Raw genomic sequence first — 23,411 nt, 5'->3', positions numbered from 1 at the left:
AAATTAATCCTAAAACTAGATAACTTTAAATTATCTAAGCTACAGTTCTTTCAGCATGTTCCAGTATTCAAAGGCAAAAGGATACCATACTTGTTTAAAAAAAAAACAAAAACAAAAAACTAAATTCAATTAACATCCACAAAATGATGATTACCTCAAATATTGAGGAAAGCTCATTAATTTGAGAAGTGGAAGTTTTAGGTCAAGAGAGTATTACTGGGCATTGAGAAGTATCTTTTTAATATAAATCATTCTAGTGCCTGGGTGGCTCAGTCGGTTAAGCGTCTGCCTTCAGCTTAGGTCATGCTCCCGGGGTTCTGGGATCAAGCCCCACATCAGGCTCCCTGTTTAGTGCGGAGTCTGCTTTTATCCTGCCTTTGCTCCTCCCCTCCGGTCATGCTTTCTCTCTGGCTCTCTCAAATAAATAAATAAAATCTTAAAAAATAATGATAATAAAATAAATCATTCTGCTTTCTATAGTTTCTTAATAAAATGACAGCAATTAAGAGCTCTCAACTACCTGGATGGCGAAAAAGGACACCCTTTAGCATTTGCCCACATTGAAAGATTTCCTTTTAAGATCAGTATGTGTTTTTTTCCATGAAGGCTGTTTAATCACAAGTCTAGAATATTAGATTACACAACATTTTCATTATTTTTTTAAAGATTTATTTATTTATTTGAGGGTGGGGAGCGGCAGAGGGAGAAGGAGAGAGAATCCCAAGTAGACTCTACACGGAGCCCGACGCAGGGCTCGATCTCACGACCCTGAGATCAGGACCTGAGCCAAGACGGAGAGTTGGATGCTTAACCAACTGTGCCACCCAGATGCCCCGCAGCATTTTCATTTTGAAAGATGAGGAAACATTACTATGAAGATTTTGATGGTTTCTGAAATGAGCTGCCCTCAGCTCAAAAAGAAATTCTGGGGGCGCCTGGGTGGCTCAGTTGTTAAGCGTCTGCCTTCGGCTCAGGGCGTGATCCTGGAGTTCTGGGATCGAGCCCCACATCAGGCTCCTCCACTGGAAGCCTGCTTCTTCCTCTCCCACTCCCCCTGCTTGTGCTCCCTCTCTCACTGGCTGTCTCTGTCTCTGTCAAATGAATAAATAAAATCTTAAAAAAAAAAAAAAGCAATTCTGGACTGGAGGAGGGGGGAGTGTATGTCAGTATGAAATAAAAAGGTCAATAACATGGTAAATTAATTTAGCAAACACTCCTTTCAAATTTAACAATGAGAACTACAAAATTCAATTACTCTTTTTGAAGAGGATCTTGAACAATCACAACTGATGAACACTTCTCCTCCCCTAGTTTTGTTCAAAAAATGCATCTGAGGGGCGCCTGGGTGGCGCAGTCTGTTGAGTGTCTGACTTTTGTTTTTGGCTCAGGTTATGATCTCAGGGTTGTGAGATCGGTTCTGCCCCAGTGAGGGGTCTGCTTGAGTTTTTCTCTCCCTCTGCTCCCTCCCTCTTCTCTCTCTCTTTCTCTCTCAAATAAATAAATCCGGGGGGGGGGGGAGTGCATCCAAATGCCTTATGTAATGTTGGGTATCACAAGTCGATGCATAGGCTCATCAAAAGTGAAAGCTGAACTACAAATATTCATTCTTTATAAATTAGTTACTTAATTCATGCAGCATGCAGACTACAAGCAAACACAGGCAGGATTATTCTCACCTTTACCTGCTCTATATGTCTTGGCTTGATTCACTGGCATGGGCGTCATAGGTATAGGGTATAAAGGCTTGAGGGAATTAAAAAAAAAATGAAGATTAGGCTTTTCAGATAATAAGAACATATTTTACTATTTTCTCTTAGTTGTTTATAGCTAGAGAGCTAGCTCTGAGGTTTCCTGATTCTCCAGGAGTCGTTAAAAAATAAAATCACAACCACACCTAAAAGGACAAACCCCAAACTGCAGTAAATCTAAACTGTCTTTCTCACCAGAAAACAATCTCAGATTTGGGTTTTTATACTACAACACACCACGCCGTCGCATGCCTCCCCCTTTCAAATATTTTTGTTTTGTCATTGCTGCCTTAAGTCAACACACACTGACAGAGTGCTTGGTGTCAAATACAAATAACTAAGGATGGTAAATGAACATCAAAATCTAGGACTTACTTGCACGCCTGGGCTCACTGGGACTGGATACATCATATTTGGTGCAAAACAAACAGGCTGAGTATAAACTGGAGCTGGCTGCTGATGGCCCACCATAGACGGGCTAGGTTGTGCTTGAGGACGAGGTGAAGTTGGGGTGGTAGAAGGCTTTGGCTACAAAAATAAAAATCAACTACCTTAAGGTGAAAAGCTAACTATTATTGCAATCTGAGAACTGATCTTTCCCATCTTTCAAAGTTTTACTTGCTCTTAGTGCCCTTTAATGAAAAACAGTTTTAGAAAATAAACTTCCATGTTTCAAATAAAAGGAAAAACACTTAGGTAGAAAGTCAATTTGCCAACTTATCAATAACACTTTAAAAATAGTTGTGATTTTTAAAGAACTGAAGAAAGTGTTTTTAAAAATTAAAAAATAAATATCTTACAAATCCAGTAGAATAAAAATAGTTTAGTATAAATCTGAGAGCCTAGCCAGCCAGCCAGAAAGATCCAAAGAGTTATCCCAGATCACATCTAATTGATGACAAAATAAAACAAGAATCTTTTCAATGACTCAAAAATATTCACGAATGACCATATAAGAAAAGGAACTTAAATTACAAGTTGTTTCAGCATCCTGTGAGTTCAGATGGCAGGTATGGGGAAAATACTACTACTACCAATAATAACTTTATTTTTTTAGAGACTATGATTATACCAAAGACAGAAACAAACTTACCTGAGAAAAGGAACGAGGGTTGAACTCCTTTGCATTAGGATTCAAAGTGGATTTTCTCACTTGTCTAAACCAGGGGAAAATTAAAAAGGGCCAGTAAAATCTGCATGGAACTTGTGTTTCTCTCAATTATTCTATACCTGTTTTTAAAACTGCTAATTGTACATTAAACAATTCTTACTAGATTACTAATCAATCCTATTCATTAAAATGCATACATGTATTTCCCACTCCTTAATCTGATAAAGACAGGCCAAAAGGGGCAATTTTTTAAAAAAGTGGGGGCACCTGGGTGGCTCAGCTGGTTAAGCATCTGACTCTTTGATTTCAGCTCAGGTTATGATCTTGGGGTCCTGGGATCAAGCCCTGCCTCGAACTCCGCACTCAGTGCGGCATCTGCTTAAGGATTCTCTCTCTCCCTCTCCCCCTACCCCTCCCCAAACCATGCACACACATGCGCGCATGCTCTCTCAAATAAATAATCCTAAAAAAGTGTTACTATATAATTCTTCTCTCAGGCAATCAACAAATCAACTTAAACTGAGAAGACGAAATATCCCAAAGCAATCCCTAACATACCAATTCTCTAGAATGCAGTTCATTCGTTTGTTCTTTCTCTCTCTTTCCTCTTTTCTAATATTTTAAAGTACTCTCTACACCCAACATGGGGTAGAACCCACAATGCTGAGATCGAGTCACACACTCTGCAGACGGAACCAGCCAGGGACCCCCCTAGCATGCAGTATTTTCTAACATGACAAAATGTTTTCCTACATGACACACCTTGGGAAGAATCATGACTCTAATAAAAATTTTTGCCTCATATTAAGAATAAGCACTCTGACAGATCAACAAGCTGCATTCCAAAAGTTCAGCTGTAAATGGACTGTGTGGAACCCAGAACAGAACAATTAACAGTGGTTAGGTTCTGAGGCTAGCCCACAAAGATCCACTCAATTGATAATATTATCAAATGTGGAGAATTAAGTTTAGCTTAAATCTAACAATTAACATTGTTTCTGACGGAAAACATGCTGAATTCCAAGTAGGGGCACCAGATACTTCTTTCTTTTCTTGGCAGTAGCAGTTCTTGGTTCTGGCAGCAAGGCTGGGAGGTGGGCAATGACTAGCATCCAGAGGATATACTTCCCAAAACTCCCTGTACATTTACAGAAAAAAATCTTTCTTAATTTAGTCTAGATTTTGGCCATGGGGAACAAAAATGGGGAAGGAAGGAAAAGGAGTACAGAGTGCAAAGACCGAATTTACTTAAGATGTCATCTGTTTAGACTAGTTGTTTGTAACATGAGGGCTACTTATAAAGCAATCCAAAAGTCCAGATAGTGTCTTGAGCTGAAAGCCCCTGTACACTTAGGAAAAAGTAAATAACAGGATGTGCTCAATTCAAAGTTTACTCACTCAGCTGCATCTTTCTTCTCCTCTTTATCATCTTTCTCTTGTTTACATCCTGGACTGGAAGTCTGAACCCCTTGGGATGTGACCTCAGGTCCCCTCTTGTGCTCCGTGTTACTGAGGATTGAAGGGGAAATGCTGGGACTGTTCGGTTTGCTGCTGCCACTGGTGCAATTGCTGCTGCTATTTTCAATGAAAGAATCCTTAGCATTTGGTTCAATTTTGTCTTTGATCAAATCTCTTGATTTTTCTCCCTCTCTATTTTTGTTTAGCAGTTGATCCATAGATTCAGAAGTAGAACTTGGCTGTAACTAAATAAAGGAAATAATTATACTTAAATATTTTAAATAACTCTATAATCAATTTCCTCCATGAGTATAAGCAAACTAATATTATTTGTAAGCATAAGATATACCAAATAAGGCTTTTTACATACTTTCAGGGTAATGTACTTATTATAAAGCAATAATAACAGAACATATATACAACACACCCATAGTCATCTAGGCACTCAAATGTCCTAACCTCAAAACTTAAATATTTATGAACTGCTTAACCATGTGTTAGAAATTGTACCTGCTGGGTATGGAAAATAGGGAAAAGGTATCCTCACAAAGCTTACCACCTGGTGAGATCAGGTACCTAACAAAATGTGGTAAATGCTACGGGATGCTAAAGGAAAAGCAATTTATAGAAAAAGAAGGTTTCTCAATGGAAGTGTCATCTAGTCTAAGGTATAAAAGATTGGGGGTGGGGATAATTTGGAAAACGGAATTGTCTAAGCTAAAGAAACATGTTTAAAAACCCAAGGGAAAGGGAGATACAGAAAAGCACTAGTGGACTAAGACCTGGGCCTGGACTCAAGAAGTGGTGGGCTGGCAAGTCGGAAGTAGGTGGATTCAGAGGGACGCTGGACTAGACAGGCTGGTCAATTAGACCTTCTAACCTTACTAAAGAAGGAAAGTGCAAAACGCAAGTACCACGAAGAAGAGTAGAAGACAGAGATGTTAGTGAAGTAGGTGCTGGGGTTTTTAAGTTTACAGGCTAGAAGAAATCAATGTTACTACTATCCAAAGATGATTTAAGATGCCACACTCCAAAGAAAGAAAAGAGAAGCAGCTGAAGGAAATGACAAGAAAAAGAGAAGGAAAGAGGCACCAAGTAGAAGCAGCCAAAGTGGCAATGAGAATACAGCAGCAGCCCCAGGCAGCAAGAAGGGACTGTAAGGGCTGGACAAAAACAAACTCTCTCCCCAGCCTCAGGACAAATGTTAAAGTCTCACTACTCAGGCCCTTGGCATGCTGGCATCTTGGGGGCATCTCAAGCTTCACTGCATCACCAATATAGTTATAGAATCCACAAGTAGCTCATGGCAAAAGGTGATAGGATCATTTATTTGGACCCAGTGGCAACTTAAGTCACAATATAGGAATTTAATGTTTAAGCCAGCATTTGTTCAGATAAATCTTTAGTAGAAGCTACCTACATAACAGACCAACTGTATACTGCGTAAGACTTCTTGAGTATTTACAAAAGTCTTTGAGGCAAAAATGAGACTTTTTTAATGTTATTCATATAATGGAAAACATACCTAAAGTACTCACTATGGTTTGGCCACTGTTCTAAATGATTTACAAATTCATTCATTTAGTTGCTACAACAGACCTATGTGATGTAGACGCTATTATCACCACCTTGCAAACGGATAAACTAAGGCACAATTCATGCCATTCAGCGATCTGCAGTATACTAAGTAAACCTAAGTGAAAACGGAGATTTCTTCCCCCCAAAATTGAACCACTTTTTATTGAAACATAATTAATGTATAAGCGTATTAGTTTCAGGTATACACCACAATCATTCAATATATGTATACACTGCAAAATAATCAATGTCTAGTTAACAGCCATTAACTGCACCGTTAACATTTTCTTATGACAAGAACTTTTAAGATCAATTCTATTAGCAACTTTCAAATATTACAGTATTACTGATTATAGTCACATTGCTGAACATTCACCCCCATAACCTATTTCATAAATAGAAGTTTGTATCTTTTGACCCCATTCACACATTTCATTGCTCCCTGCCCGTGGTAACCATCGATCTGTATCTGAGGGTTTTCTCTCTTTTTTTAAGATTTCACACATAAGCAAGATTATGCAATTATTTGTCTGTCTGACTTATTCCACTTAGCATGATGCCCACAGAGCCCATCCATGTTGTCATAAATGACAGGATCTCCTTCCTCTTTATGCCTCTATATCCCCTTATGTGTGTGTGTGTGTGCACGCATGTGCACAAGCACATCTGTATCTATATTACATATACACATATGTGTGTGCATTTGTATATACATTTACACATACACACAAAATTTTCTTTATCCATTCACCCATCAATGGACACCTGGGTTGCTTCCATGTCTTGGCTACCGTAAATAATGCTGCAATGAACATGGGAGTACAGCTATCTTTCTGAGTTAGTATTTTTTTTTTCTTTGTATAAGTACCCAGAAATGGAACTGTTAGATCATATGGTAGTTCTATTTTTAATTTTTTTATTTTTGAGGAACCTCTATACTGTCTTCCTTAGCAGCTACACCAATTTATGTTTCTACCAAAAGTGAACATATCTTGGCCAGCACTTGTTATTTTAATTTTTTGTTAATAGCCATTCTAAAGGTGTGGGTGATATCTCAATGTGGTTTTGATTTACACTTCGCTGGTGATCAGTGGTGAGCACCTGTTCATGCACCTATTGGCCATCTGTATATCTTCTTGGAAAAGTGTTTATTTACATCTTTGGCCATTTTTAAATCAGTTTCTTCTTCTTTTTTTTTTTTGCTACTGAGCTGTAGGAGTTCTTTATGTATGTTGGATTTAACTCCTTACCAGTTATGTGATTTGCAAGTATTTCCTCCATGCAGTAGGTTCCCTTTCATTCCGTTGGTTTCTTTTGCTGTGCATTATTTTTGCCTTTTTACTTTTGCTTTTGATGGCAAATAAAAAAAAAAATCACTGCCAATCATTGCCAATGTTAAGGAGCTTAATGCCTATGTTTCCTTCTAGGAGTTTTTGTTCTTTAATCCATTTTGAGTTAATTTCTATGTAGAGTGTAAGATGGTCCAGTTTCATTTCTTTTTTTCCCCAGTCAGTTAGTTATTTTAGAGAGAGGAGGAGAGAGCACGCACACGTGAGCGGGGGAAGGGGCAGAGGGAGAGAGAGAATCCCAAGCAGACTCTGCACTGAGCTTGGAGCTGACGCAGGGCTCAATCTCCTGACCCTGAGATCATGACCTGAGCTGGAATCAAGAGTCAGATGCTTAACCAACTGAGCCACCCAGATGCCCCAGTTTTATTCTTTTAAATGTGGTTGTTCAGTTTTCCCAACACCATTTAATGATGAGACTGTCCCTTCCCCATTCCTTTTTTTTTTTTAAGATTTTATTTGAGAGAGACAGAAAGTGCACGAACGGGAGAGGAGCAGAGGGAGAAGCAGACTCCCCACTGAGCATGGAGCCCAACGTGGGGCTCGATCCTAGGACCCCGAGATCATGACCTGAGTTGAAATCAAGAGTCGGATGCTTAATCAACTGAGCCATCCAGGCGCCCCTCCGCTCCCCATTCTTGGCTCCTTTGTCAGAAATTAATTGACCATATATTCGTGGGTTTATTTCTGGGCTCTCTCTTTTGTATAACTGACCTATTTGTCTGTTTTTATGTCAAGAACATACTTTTATTTATTACTGCAGCTTTATACATAGTTTGAAATCAGGGAGCATGATGACTCCAGCTTTGCTCTTCTTTCTAAAGATTGCTTTGGCTATTTGAAATCTACTGTAGTAGCACACAATTTTTAGAATTGTTGGTTCTATTTCTGTCTCCCATCCAAGTACTAACCAGGCCCGACCCTGCTTAGCTTCTAAGATCAGACGAGATCGGGCGCGTTCAGGGTGGTATGGCCAGACTGGTTCTATTTCTGTGAAAAATGCCATTGCAATTTTGATAGGGACTACACTGAAGCTCTAGGTTGCTTTCGGTAGTATGAACATTTAATGGGAAAACTAAAATTCTTATGAGACTTAAAGAACAAGAAAATATTGGTTGCCAGTAAAACACTGAGTTATGGGTTTTTTTTAAATAAGAATTAATATTTATTGAATACATACTATATGTGTTATGCACTATATTAAACACTTTACAGTAATATCTTATTTAATTCTCCTAAGAACCCTGAAATCGGTTCTACAATAATCCCATTTCAGCTTGGGAGAAGTAGATAACATGCTTCATTGTTACACATATGGTATTTGTAAAGGTAAGAGTCAAATCAGACAGTCTACTTACCTCTAAACCTCATACCATTAATCTGTAACAGATAAAATTACTAGGAATTCTTATACAAATAAAGCTATCAGCAATGTGCACATAGCTGTATTAGATCCTGCAGATGGCTGTCAAGGAAAATGAAAAGAAAAAACAAAACCACAGAGTACTCCTATCTCTGTCTCAATGAAAGACTAGAGATTTCTGTGAATCACCATAGTTTAAGGCCATATGCATATCATGAAGATGCTCTGATGATTCATTCACTGAACAGTGGCAGTACAGCCTATGCATTAGGTACCATCCAAAGCACTACTAGAAACTTAAACACACAGATGGCCAGGCCTATCTTTTACTAGCCATGTGATTCTGAGCAAATTATTTGTCTTTACCTCAGTCTCCTAATATACACACTAGAAATAATAATAGAGCCTGCTTCAAAGGGATGTTAGACAATAAAAGACTTATCACGTAAGCACTGAGGACAGTATAGGTCATGTAGGCAATATTCAATATGTGTAAACTACTAACACTATTTTACCTTAAGAGAAGTATAAAGCTCGCCCTCAAACATTTTTTAATACCATTTCCTTGTTTTCCAGTACTCATTTATGGACCAGAAAGTTACTTGTAAGAGACTTAATAATACAATCAATTATTCAGGCTCCCAATAAGATTAGAATGCCTGAAGAGGTAGAGTTCTAATCCTACAACTACCCGGACTTTAAGAGTCAAGTGTTAAAGAAGTTTTATAGAAAGTTGTGAACTGATAATATGAGAACCAAAATGTTTTCTACCAAATTAAGTTATAAGCTTGTTAAAAATACACTAACTCTATTGGCGCCTGGGTGGCTCAGTCGGTTAAGCACTTGACTCTTAATTTCAGCTCAGGTCATGATTTCAGGGTTTTAAGATTGAGCCCTGTGCTGGGCTCTGCACTATGCATGGAACCTGCTTTAAGACTCTCTCCCCCTCTACAGACTCTGCTCCTTCTCTCCCCACCTTAAAAAACAAAGCAAAACAAAACAAAAAGACTAATTCTAATTGAGACAGTGTGTTACTGACGTAAGAAGAGACATACAGATGTATGGAGGAAAATTTAGAGTCCAGTAATGGAATTTCCACATGAGTGCAAAGATTATTCAATTCAGTATCTTTTTTTTAAAGATTTTATTTATTTATTTTAGAGAGAGAGAGAGCAAGCAAGCACAAGCAGGTTGGGAAAAGGCAGAGAGAGAATCCCAAGCAGACTCCACGCTGAGGAGCCCGACACAGGGCTTGATCCTATGGCCCTGAGATCACCACCCGAACCGAAACCAAGAACCTGACAACCACCAACTGAGCCACCCAGGCACCCCCAATTCAGCATCTTTTAAAGAGAAGGTGCTGGGACAAGTAAGAGCAACAAACAAAAGAATAAATCTGGAAGCCTACCTCACACTATATAAAACAATTACTCAAAATATCACAGCTCTAAATGAAACTCTTAGAAGAAAATAAGACTAAATCTTTATGACTATGGATTAAGCAATGGTTTCTGAGATATGACACCAAAAGCACAAGCAACAAAAGAAAAAAAGAGATAAAAGTGACTTCAATAAAATAAAAAAATTTTGTCCTTTAAGGGTCAACATCCAGAAAGTAAAGAGACAACCAACTGAATGGTAGAAAAAAATTGCAAACCATGAATCTCATATGAGACTTGTACACAGCATACATAAAGAACTCAGTAAGACAACTCAGATTTTAAAATGGGCAAAGGATCTGAACAGACCTTTCTCTAAAAGATTTACAAATGGCCAATGAAGACAGAAAAAGATGCTCAACATCATTAGCCAATAGAGAAATGCAAATCAAAACCACAATGAGATACCACAAGGATGACTCTAATAAAAAAGACAATAACCCATGTTGGCGAGGATGAATGTGGAGAAACAGAAATCCTTATATGCTAGTGGTGGAAATACACAATACTGTAGTTCCTTTGGCAAACAGTCTGGAAGTTTTCCTCAAAAGGATAAAGACAGAGTTACCAGAGGACCCAGAAATTCTACTCTTATGTATATACGCCCAAGAGAAATGAACATATATGTCCACAACAAAAACTACGCTAATGTTCACAGCGGCATTATTCATAATAGTCAAAAAGTGGGAATAACTCAAAGAGACATCAACTGATGGATAAATAAAATGTGGTCTATTCATAAAATGGAGTATTATCAAAAATCAATGAAGTACTGGGGCCCCTGGGTGATGCAGTTGGTCAGGTGACCAACTCTTGGTTTCAACTCAGGTCCTGATCTCAGAGTTGTGGAATCAAGCCCCACCATTGGGCTCCCTGCTCAGCAGGTAGTCTGCTTGAGGTTCTCTCCCTCTCCCCCTGCCCCTCCCCCTGCTCATACACACTCACTCGCTCTCAAATAAATCTTAAAAAAAGCAATGATAGATGCTCCAACATGGATGAACTTTGAAAATATTACGCTAAGTGAAAGAAGCCAGACACAAAAGGTCTCATATCATAGGATTCCATTTATGTGAAATGTCCGGAACAGGTAACTGTATAGAGAAGGAAAGTAGACTGTTTAGGACCTAGGGAAAGGGGGCGGGGGAGGTGTTGGAAAGCAAAAGAAAAGTGCTAAGGTGTATGGGGTTTTTTTGGGGGGGGAGAAAATGTTCTAAAATTGACTGTGGTAATGGTTGTACAATTCTGTGAATATACTAAAAGCCACTGAACTGTACACTTTGTATAGCTAAATTGTATGACATGTAAATTATATCTCAATAAGACTGTTACAAGAAAGATACTAACTCCTATGCTTCAAAGTAAAAATTTTTCTTTCCTTCATAACATAATAAATTCAATGTAAGTAAGAAGGGACTGAACGCTTGACTGTAAAAAGTAATGCTGAGAAAATAAAAGGAAATACGTAATATAGCATGAGCTCATTCACATCAAATGGAAGATTAAGCAAAATAATATCACCTATTCTTTAGGAATCTATTCAGATGCAGCGTAAAGAAATGCACAGGAAAGAAACCCTTCCCTCTGGCAGGAGGGTGCAGCTGAGGAGACCAAGTAAGTACACAGGAGGGCTTTAACTGTGTTGGTGTGCATGACATATTAAGCTGGATATCTAGGCATTCAGCCATAATTCTCCGTATCATGTCCATGGATTAGCTATGGCTTAAAAAATTAAAATTTAAATTCACAACCAATAACCGCATTAAAGCTGAATAAACTGTGTTAAAATGATATGTAATATTTTGAATGGTGCCAATAAATATGAAGCTATCATCAAAAAATTATTTTTAGGAAGCTAACACAGACTAGGAAAAGGCTGTCTTTGCCTTCGACTGATTGATCTGTTAAGTCAGATGTTTTTTCCAAAGGCTGATGATAATCAGATCTTTTCCTTTAAGAAGCTAAGTTTCAGGATGACTTCCTGAGTTGGTCCCAAAATGACTTGATATACAAAGTGTATTATAGTAAACATTGTGCAAAAGAATGCAACGTTCATCCAGAAGAGATTAGAGTATGTTCAGCAAGTCTTAAGACAGAGAAATGGTATTAGAGACCAATTTCTATCATGATACATTTGTGTACAAAGTGTAAATCTGCAACTACCTCGGAACACCAGGGTCCATTACATCTTCCACTAGCCCCATCAGGGGCTAATGCCTTGGCTTTGCTCTACTTTTCACTGAATGATCAAATGGCATCAAATAATAACTTACGTTACGACTGGCTTCAAATGTCAAAATTTTATCCTCTTTCATTTGATATCTGTATAGTTCTCAAAGCTCCTGACTTTCGTTGCCTACTTGAAAGCACAGGCAGGGGAACCTGGGTGGCTCGGTCGGTTAAGCGACTGACTCTTGATTCAGCTCACGTCATGATCTCAGGGTTATGAGATCGAGCCCTGTGTCAGGCTCTGCATTCAGCCCAGAGTCTGCTCAAGATTCTCTCTTTCCCTCTCCCTTTATCCCTCCACTCCACCCCCAAGTTCACTCTCCCTCTAAAAATAAGTAAATAAAATAAATAAATAATTTAAAAGCATAGGCAAAGACAACTTAATGTTTAGCTTTCTAAATACATGGTTCAATGTTTCTGGGTATGCATACAGTCCATTTTTGTAAATGAAGGAAATTCTAATTAATTAATCAATAACAACACTTACCCTAAAATCATTCTTAAACTTCTTTAAGTCATCAATCTGTTTTCTATGTTCAGAAACAATTGGTGATATACCTGTAAAATTTTGAACTGTTAAATATAAATCTATTGTAAATCTTTAACTTAAAATTCTTTTAGGATGAGATACTGGAAATGAAAATAATTCAATATATTAATTACAGATTTTGACCTCTGTCAAATTATGCATTTAAATATACACAATACTAAGAAAAAGCGTTGACCCAAAACAATCTATACTGGGCATGAGTTTAGACATCTCTTTCCTATTTCCACAATTACACTGAAAGACCTTTTAAAGCTCTAACCTTTATTTTCAGTCTTTGAGAAGCTAGGTGATGTCTCACTGGGCTTCATATTTTCTTTATTCCCTGCAGGAGAGTTCTGCCGCTGATCTTGAAGCCTGGAATCCTTAGCTAAAAAAATCCATATTTAAAATAATAATAATAAGATGGGAAAACATTCAACAATTTTTATTTCGTATAGTTTTTGGGGAAAAAATTTCTATTTAATCAGAGCTTTTCTCCTTCACAGACAAATGAAACAGCAACTTTATTTATATTGATATTTACTACCTAGGAATGTTAACCCTTGTAAAAACAGACATTCAATAACAACACAGATGAAATTAGTAGTATTAAACAACTAACTAAATTTACATAAAATTTTAAATATATACTCAAAAACATACCTATGAATAAACATAGCATTTTTCATATAATTAGTGTTAAACTTTGACTTCACGAATGACATGGAGCTGGAAGCCCTTTCTTACATACCCTCAATAGACGGGGTAACAGCTCTGTTGGATGCAGGACTGGCAGGCGTAGGAGATGCGGCTGGAACAGGCATAGCAACCGCTTCGGCTGGAATAACACCAGCTTGCGGAGAAGCAAGAACTGGCCCACCAGCAGTATTTCCAATACTGTTCTGTCTGGGAGACCTGGGTCTGTGAGTTTTAGGGGATAATCTTGGAACTACAAGAAAGAGAAAAGTTATCCATTACATTCTCAGCCCAAATGTCACTTTCTCAGAGAGGCTTCTTAGAAAATCTAGATAAAATGGTCCTAGTCAACCACCATCCCAATTACTCTTTATCACATCATCCTGTTTTCTTTTCAAAAGTCTTAGGGAATAGTGGTGGTGACTGTAAACACAAATACCTGAAGAACGACAGCAATTACTAATATCTAAGTACAACTGTAGTTTTTCCTTGTAACTAAACATTAGGAAAAAAACTGATTAGATTAATTCTAAAAGGCAGTACTTTAAATGAAATTAGAAACCGGATTTTAAGAGAGGATAAACCCCACTTTTTAAGATGCAGAAACATTCTCCACTAAGAAGTGAGATGTTTCTTTAATAGTGGGGTGGCAGATCCCAAAGAAAAAGGCTTATTTGTTCCTCCCTCAAATAATAAACTCAAACACCTTTTGGCAGGTTGCAGCCAATCCTGTATGTTCTTTCTAGCCACCTCAACAGGCACTTTACAATAACTAAGAAAATCGGGGAACCAATTTAGCCAAAAGCAGAAGGTAATCCACTAGGGTTCCTGTTCCACCTGACCTCAAGTAAACTAATAGGTCTCCTGTTCCATTATAAACCTATTTGTAGAACTCAGATTCAAAGGTTTAGAGAAAATGGTTCCATTTGCTTCAATTTAGTCATTTTTTACTTTAAGTCACAGGATCACAGAAGGAAACTATCTGACAACAGTCATTTTTCTAATTAGTATAAAAAACAAACCTATAACACTATCCTGCATGTATTTCAAATAACAGTTTTTATTGTTTCACTTCTGTAATTATGTTGTTACTCTCAAAATTCACTACCAGATTCTCTGAGTAATGTCAAATGATGAATGGTACAACTGAAGAAATAAAGATTTTTAGAAATTCTATTTTCTTGTTAAGTGAATTATTTCCTTCAATAATATCTAATTTCTAATTAGATTATGTTAATAAAATATCTAATATCTAATTTCTTTTGGTCTTCCTTGAAAACCAAAGAAGAAAACAGAACATACAAAGGAATTTACCATAAAATTATACATATGTGATGCTGAGCAATGTGTATCGACTAAATTTAACAGAGTTGGGTATATTTTTGTTTAAGCTTAAAGATCTTTTTTCTTTTAAAAATTCTATGTGCTGATTAAGACAGATTATGACTAAAAAACCACAATCACTGTATGTTCTAACTCTCCACAGTTATCATGGAAGCAAAACATTAAGTAGCAAAAGCAGTTTGGACTAAGCTTACAGTTACTCTTTTTATATATCCTTTATACTTTTATAGCTGCTGTCAGCACATTCCTCAGGCTAATCACAGACAAAACTTGGGCCCGTCATGTATGTTTGATATTCCTTTTAAGGGAAATACAATCAGGAATTATTGCCATATACAGATGCTATAGAAATACACAGCACTGTAAGCCCAAAATAAATGTTTGTGGAATGAATCCACGGACAAAATTGCTAAGAAGACAGGAAATATGGTCTGTTCAAACGATGTTACACACTGTATTTGTTTTATATTTGAGTGGTACTTTATAAAACTATGAAGTATATTCCTAACTTACAAATCTCATATGAATCTTATCACAAGTCCATAAAGTAGAACAGGCAAAAATTACTCTAATCCATTGAGAAAACTGAAATTCAGAACAATCACATGGTTTGCTCTAACATATGGTGAATATGTGGTGGAAGCCAGAATAAAAATATAGGTTTCCCAATCCCTGGTTACTCCACTAATTTTAATATATACACTTACAATTCCTCACACAGAGCTCGAGCTCAGCCCTTTTTCATGCAGCAGAGTTACAAAATGAACACTGTCATTATGCTCCAAGCCAAGTGTTACCTACCCCCGCTGACCACTGATGACCATGTGCCCCCCGCAGGACTAGTTCTTGCTGCTGGAGGAGCAGCTGCTTCACTTGGTGGGGTATGGGATACAAATTCTAGGCCACTGGAAATGGAACCCCTCCCAGCAGAAACTCTGTGATTTCGAGGGTGTCGCTGGGCCTTTGGGGACATCCTTGGAGGCCCTAAGAAAGGAACAGTGAACATCACATAAATGCTACAACGTCCATCAGTACAACTTTTCTGCTAAATACATATACCCTATTCACACATACACATGCTCGCTCGCGCTCTCTCTCTTGCATTTCTCCTTGGTTATAAAAAAAGAACAAAAACAAAAAACGGTATTTTGGGGCATATTCTTTCAGAATTATTTTGTGGAATGCCACAAGGTTCTGTAAATAAATTTTATATTATTTCCCTGTGTTTTAAAGAAAGGGAGGGATGAAGTTGGTGTTAAGAAATTAAACAGATGTGTAACTCTTCAAAGATTTTTATTCATTTGTTTACTCTATATCCATTACTTGTGGGAATATAAAAATAAACACAATAAAATGTTAATAGAACTTACGGTTACATGATAGGATGAGTCTTATTTTACCATATACTTTTAGCTTTTTCCCCTCACACTTCCTATATTATTTCCAAAATTAGAAAAAAAGATTTTGAAAAAAAAAAAAAGACTATTAATCCCTATATACTTTTATACTATTGACACATGGCGATAAATTTTACAACCCATGCCTTAAAACAGTCTTCATCTGTAAGCAGTTTCTCAGACTGAACAGGCTATGAGCTGAAAATTCTACTGTTAAGGCATGACCTGAAAGACTAAAATAACTGGCATTTGTAGAAGAAATTTGTACTATATCAACTGTCAAAAATTCCCAATCATTAATTGTCACCCCACTAGTGACTTCTATTTCTAAAGAACTCTACTCTGCATTTGAACAAAACAATCAGGTGAAATTAGTGGACAGAATGGCTCTCAGTAGAAAAGCCAGACAGTGCTAATACTCAGCAAAACTCATCCTTAATGTCAAAGCCAAGGGTCCTCACCCTCACCTTCCTGTCAAAATCTTAAGAATGTCAAATAAATTTGTACCCTCAGTAGGAATTTAATCATGGACATAATCTTAAAAAGAAATGCTAACGTTATGTGTTATAGTTTTCAACTGGAGAGGTAGGTGATTTATATAAAAAAATAACTTAAGAATTAGGTATATGCACAACACATAAACTTTTTACATCCATTTAGAGAAAAAGACCAAGAAAGCTGGTTGGTATAGCTCAATGAAATCAAACTCTAACTTGAAAAAAAAATTTATTCTTTTTGGTAATACATAAAATACAAAGTACTCTCCCATATTAAACACAGAAAACCACTATATTCAATAGTTCTATGTTTGAAGTTCACACTTGAAAAATGCTTCAGTGTCACCTAACTACATGACTGGAAAACATTTTAATTCAGATTAGTTTAAAAAAAAAAAAAAGGCAGCAGCTCTGAATATGTGGAAGGTCTACTTCTACGTGAACAGCCCCTCCGTAAGCAGTCTACAATGTAACTGTAGTGAAGATGCTCATACTCACTAATGAGTCCTGTTTTACTCAAACAATGTACCATAATAAATACCACAACAGATTTTAACTTTTCACTTAGTGGCCACCATTACAAGCACTTTCTAGCAAGGAAGTCACCTTGAAAATCAGTGCAACATGCTGTTCAATGTTAGCCATGTTAGTCAGGATCACGTGACCTCCCTCCTGCCTGTATGGCAATAATTTACTAAAAAGCAGCCGACATAGTTTTCTCCAGGGAAGCACTTTATGCCAGAAAACTGTATTAGTCTCAGCATAAGTTCTATCAACTACAGTTTTAATGAACAAATCAGATTAAAATGTTAACACAAATACCCTGAAAGAATATCGAAAGTACTTATCATTCAGAAAATAGGTTTTTAACATATGCACTGCATTTATATTAAACTGCGACCTTTCTACAATACCTCCATGTATTTGGTATGTAGCAATGGTGGACTTAGCACCAAACATTGCATGAGAATGACAGGATTTTTTTTTTTTTTTTTTGACAAGGGCAAATGGTTTTTACTAACGTTTTAGCTTAGATCAAGGATTTCTTCCAGATTAGACTTTCACTAGAAAATATTACAAAGCTAATTTTCTTAAATACCCCAAACCTAAAACCAATCTCTGTATTAAAATCTAAGAGTAGACACACAAAGTTAGCTATATGGAATGTCCCTCACAAAAAGGACCCCTAAATCACCATTACTGCCTATGGCCAACAGGTAGGTTCACTAGTACCTTGGCCAAGGAGCTATAAAATGATAGGTTCTACAGTAAGTCCAAGACTGGGTGAATAAAGTTCATTGTTTTTCATTAACTACTGTTTATACTGTATATTGAGAGGGACGAAAACCTGGGGCAGACCTTCTGGGGCTGTGTAAAGGAGCATCATCATTACCAGACAGAGATAAACCCCCATTCTTATAATCCAGGATAGTTCATAGCTTTACACGGCATTTATCAAATTTCTAATGAACAAAAGGTTAATAGAAGTAGTTTTAATAAACTAAAGTTAAAACACGGAAATTATAGGTTATTAAATAATGAAGAGGAAACTATTTTGTAATTATAAACTCACATAGGAGTTAAACAAAGACAAACAAAAACATGAACAAATTGTGGTATTGTACCTTCTGAAGACATGCGTTTAGGCATAGTAGAGACAGGAGCTGGAGAACCATGAGCAGAGGGGTGAGACGGGGGTCTGGATGGCCGCGAGGGGGGCCTGGAGGGCGGCCGTGTAGGGGTGGCTGCCCGAGGTGGAAGAGAGTTGGGACCTGACTGGTAGCGAGAAGGTGGGCGAGAGGAAGGAGATGGGCAAGGCGATGGCCAGGGAACACCTGACAGAACAAATGATATGAAGGAAAGTATAAAAACTAAAGAAAAAAATGAGGGAAAAAAGTAAACAGAAAAAAAAGTAAAATGACAAAAATGATTTCTTGTACATTTTAACCCTTTGAGGACAGTCATTTGATTTGTGATTAAGTTTTAGCATAACTTAACTGACATAAATTCACATTGTACTTTAACCTCCTTAAAATTAAGTCTGTTTAAATGAACACACGTTCCCAAAGGGTTAATTAGGATCTACACATACTATTGAAGAAGACAGTTAAGACTTTCCTATTAATCCTGCTTCTGTAACTGTTTCTCAATAACCAATTATTAAAAGGAGTATAATATAAACTAGATAATTTCACACAATAAATCACGAAACTCAGGAATAAGATTACTTGCTATACTAGTTCTAGCTTTTGAAATATGAGAATAAGCAGCAGCTATTATATCCCATTAAAAATGCTGGTTTTTATATAATCATCTGTGATTTTCATCTAGTTTGCACTTGAAGGTAAAATTTAGTTTGAAATCTCATTAAGCAAGTCCACTCAGTAGAAATAAAACATTACTTCTATTCTTTATAGAGTCACAGGAGTGACAAAGGTTAAGATCCACTGCCTTTGCAAAGAACAGTTTAATCTTATCAAATTAGAAAAAGAGGGGGGACCTGCTAAATAATTTATGCAGTTAAACACTTAATTTAAGTGACTGCTTAATAAACAGTGCAACTATAGAGCAGTCATCACCAAATAACCTGACATTGATGGATATGCACAGGTCAAGATACAGCTAATGTGTAACATTACATATCACTTACCTTAATCTTAGGAAAGAAACAGTCCAGGTCTCCTCTCCATAGGGTTCCACACACTTGAGTATCATACATTTCCTAGCCCCCTTCAGGTTTTTTACTTGAAAAATTCTGTTCATGACTAAAATTCTTTACTCAGTGAGCAAAGACATTTCACCCCCAATACTAAGTACAGAAAATACTCAAGAGTGTTTATTTGGAGAGGAATTCTGGAGAAAGACTCAACAGAAACAACTGAAATTGGAAACTTAGTGTTCTCTACTTTTCTAACTTTCTGAACCTAAATATCTTGAACCGAATGTCTACTTTGTTCCATAGGTTAGGAACATAGTATCGCTATGATATTTCCATATTGTCTATAGTACTGCAGTCCAGTATCCCTGACTCATACGAAAGATCCATGACCAATGAGCTATATTCGATCTTGGATTTAGAGGTAGAGCAGAAAAGTATCTTCCTATTAAAGATGCAAGTCTCTTTCACTGTACTTATGGTAAACTGCAATATCCACCCTTCAACTAAGAGTTGTTTTTATTGTTTTTTAAGCACATTTCTTTCCTCATCTTCACATGACTCTTGGTCATGTCTTGTATAGCAAGTTACCTCAAAATCCTTTCTTGAAGTAAGAATATAAATGTGCAAACGGTTAATGAAAATTAATCTATATTAACCATTGAGTGTTTCACACAGACTAGGATTTTCCATATAAACTATGTTTAAGTAATTTTATCATCCAGAATTTTTAAAATTGAGAACCTACCCAAAGTTTCCAATTTCGTTATATGTGGAATGTTTTTTTGGCCAAGTGAACTGTCTTTGGTTAAATGTAGCACTTTATCTTAATACGTGAGTATTTCACCACACTAAATACCATATATGCCAATGACTTACACTAATTTTACTAATTTGATATCCACAAAGGCAAATTTTAAATAGATTTGAAGTAAAAACTACTCCACAGAAATCACTGAAGGTGTGCATGCTCTTACCAATTATGTTAAACTTAAATATTCAAAAAAACTATTTATTTGATCGAGGACATTCACAAATTTGGTCAAAATACTTGCCTCCATTAACTACTCTTTGGTCTGAACCAGAATTCGGGTTGAAATCTGAAGTGTGAGAGGTGGATCTTGGTGGCATGGAGCCCGATCCAGGCTGGCCCATACGCGGTGAATTCTGTCTCCCACTTCCCCAGGATATGACTTCTCTATTTCTTTGTCCAGGAGGAATATATTTATTTTCCCTGAAAATAAGAGATCCTCTAAATCATTTTATCCTAAGAGATACCAGGCCAATGAAACAAATCTAAAAGTAATTTAGGCAGAAGTGAATGCTTGTTATAAAAAGGTTAAACACTAAACCAAAATGCCTCACTCCCAAACACCCATAATTCTTCCATGTTACCCTAAGGTCTAGCCTCTTGCCTTTTCTTTCTCTCAGATTCTCCTCCTAAGCAAAAGTTTAACAGATTTGTGTTCATTCTCATCCTACTTTGCCTCTAAATGGCTGAGTCTATCAAATATGGTCTGTTTTCTTGAAACTTTCTTTGTCCTTGGCTTTCTCTACTTTGTTTTCTCTTGGATCTCTTCTCTTTGTGGCTATTCGTTGGTTTTTTCATTCAATATCAGCAATGCTGACAAATCCTAAATCCACACTGCCAGTCCCACAGACTCAACATCTCCCACTGAACAACACTTTAATTCAAACCATCAGACTCTAAGCTGTGTCTTCAAGAAAGAATTTATATCTTACTCTACCAGGTATGTAGTAGATGTTTCTCAACACATTTACGAATAAATGAATCAAAGACCTGCAAGCCCCTCAAATGCGATAAATTTAACAAAGGGCTCACTCTATCTCCCCTCAAATTTGCTCTATGTTTTCTAACTCCATTATCAATACAAATATCAATCAACTTAGTTATCGAATAAACCTCAGGCTCACCCATGGTTTTTCTAACCTTTCTCTCACCAGCCCTGGCCTAGATGGTTACCAAGTTCTCATACTTGAACAATTTCAATACACTAACTGGTCTCCTTGTTTCAGCCAATTCTCAAATGTCCCAGAGTTCGTTCACACCATCCTCTGCCTACAGGGTGCTCTTTAACAGGACACAAACCCTTCACTACCTCAGTTTCCATCACCAGCTGCCACCACTGCACCCTCAACATCACCCTGTATTCCAGATGTATGAAACAACCAGCCTTATTCTCGGTTGGCCAGGTTCTTTCACATGTCTTTTCATCATGCAAGGAATGCCTCTTACTTCTCTTTTGGGCAGCAGACAGGGCTACTATCCTATCACAAAATGTCACCTCCTCTGTGAAGTGTTCTCTGACCTCACCGGTTACATGCTAGTTCTTTCTCACTCTGGGCACACTTCTAATCTAGCAAGTCCTAGTGAACTGCTGTTATGTTCTGTGCACCATACCCCCATCTGATCGCTCTTCTTTAAGTAGCTCTTCCAAACCTGGGCTTACTCATCACTGTACTTCCAACGCTTGGCTTCATAGAGCTGATGCTCAAAAAATACTTTCCAAAATTACTATAATCTTTTCTCTAATAAAACCAATTCCACTTGCATTCTCTATCTAAGCTACATTAAAGGAAGATGAAATATAATAATAATAATACACCTTCTCACACAGACCTTGAGTTGTGTATCCAAAATACTGCATCATGATTTCCTTTAAATACCTAGTGTTTATGCTGTGGCCCTCACGTTCACTGGAATTTCTCTGAACGGCTGTGTATTTTTCTTCTTCACTCCTATCATCATTTTCCAGGGCCACCCGGGCTTTGTACTGGGCACTTGATTCAATTTCTTCTGCTAACTGGTTTGCCCTTGCTTCTCGTTTTAAGAATTCTTCTGAGTTATCCCTTTCTAAGGGTACCCTGAAACACGAGGGGAAAAAAAAAAAAGGAAATTTAAAGTCACAGTTTATATATCTGTTCCAATCAACTATTAAGAGAGTTTAGAGAGTTTGAAGGACTGATAAAAATATAAAAGAATTACAGTGATCTACTCATGTATAAACCAAATTAGAAATTTTTTTTGTTTCACTTTTCCCTAGAGGAATGCAACATTTCCAAAACTGGTTAAATTGACTATTCTCCCATAACACCTACACTTGCAAACTGAAAGTTTTTACAACGTAAAAAAAAAAAAAAAAAAACCAAAAACAAAATTTATCTAGAGCATAAAATTAGAATATAGGTAAACTAAACTACATTTACCCCCATTTTAATGAGAATTTATCAGCTTAAGTAGTAACAGGATTAATTCTTTCACACAATTGTTTGACTTAAAATCTGACAGAGGGGCACCTGAATGGCTCAGGTGGTTAAGCATCCAACTCTTGATTTCAGTTCAGGTCATGATCGCAGGGTTGTGAGATCAAGCACCGTGTTGTGCTCCACACTGGGCATGGAGCCCGCTTAGGATTCCCTCTCTCCCTGTCACTCTGGCCCCGCCCCCTCCCCCTCTTAAAGTAAAAAAAAAAAAAAAAAAATCCAACAGAAAAATTTATTCAACATCCTAATGTAAGTCGATGAAAATCAAAGACAAATGAACTAAATACAAGCGAATTTTTTAAACTTACGTATATGAAGATAAACTGCTATCATATGTAGACACTACACCGTAATTTTCTTCATTATATCGAAACATATCATTGGGATCCCATCCATTAGACTAGAAGAAAATAAAGTTTATTTTTCAAAATGACAAAGTATTTGTGTTCTTTAATTCAAGTACAATCAATATCTTACATTAACAGTATCTATCATCTGTAATAGCAAAATCCAGCCACAATAGTTAACCACTATTAACTTCTCTGGCATAATTCCAGATGCGCTCTATGGATTCATTAAGAACATGATCAGTAAGATCAAGCTCCTTTTTAATTCAAATAGGATCTTCTTGTTCTGTAACTTGATTGGTCTTTTAATAAGTCTTGAATAACTTTCCATATCAGAATACCATTCTTTTTAGTGGAAATACAGTGTTTCAACTGAAAGGAGGTACAATAA

General features: G+C 37.0%; 1 protein-coding gene across 23 annotated transcripts in view; it reads right to left on the bottom strand.

Moving 5' to 3' along the window:
* Window positions 1-23,411, bottom strand: part of ATXN2 (ataxin 2) — a 118,028-nt gene that overhangs the window by 33,806 nt on the left and 60,811 nt on the right. For 11 of the 23 annotated variants that reach the window (XR_008957023.1, XR_008957017.1, XR_008957019.1 and 8 more), the window contains exons 7-18: window positions 22,982-23,073; window positions 22,077-22,274; window positions 20,444-20,622; window positions 18,358-18,567; window positions 15,640-15,822; window positions 13,550-13,747; window positions 13,079-13,186; window positions 12,757-12,827; window positions 4,258-4,562; window positions 2,842-2,905; window positions 2,124-2,276; window positions 1,677-1,743 (exon numbers count right to left, since the gene is read on the bottom strand). Coding sequence is in view for 15 of the 23 variants with exons in the window: in XM_057305972.1 (XP_057161955.1) it covers window positions 1,677-1,743; window positions 2,124-2,276; window positions 2,842-2,905; window positions 4,258-4,562; window positions 12,757-12,827; window positions 13,079-13,186; window positions 13,550-13,747; window positions 15,640-15,822; window positions 18,358-18,567; window positions 20,444-20,622; window positions 22,077-22,274; window positions 22,982-23,073 (1,828 nt within the window). In the remaining 8 variants the exon portion in view is untranslated. The remainder of the gene's footprint in view (window positions 1-1,676; window positions 1,744-2,123; window positions 2,277-2,841; window positions 2,906-4,257; window positions 4,563-12,756; window positions 12,828-13,078; window positions 13,187-13,549; window positions 13,748-15,639; window positions 15,823-18,357; window positions 18,568-20,443; window positions 20,623-22,076; window positions 22,275-22,981; window positions 23,074-23,411) is intronic. The other 12 variants (XR_008957018.1, XM_057305973.1, XM_026514880.4 and 9 more) reach the window with 3 other exon arrangements.

This window comes from Ursus arctos, unplaced genomic scaffold (genome assembly GCF_023065955.2).
Source record: "Ursus arctos isolate Adak ecotype North America unplaced genomic scaffold, UrsArc2.0 scaffold_34, whole genome shotgun sequence".
NCBI classification, from domain to species: domain Eukaryota; kingdom Metazoa; phylum Chordata; class Mammalia; order Carnivora; family Ursidae; genus Ursus; species Ursus arctos.
This window is presented reverse-complemented; position numbering and strand designations above follow the sequence as displayed.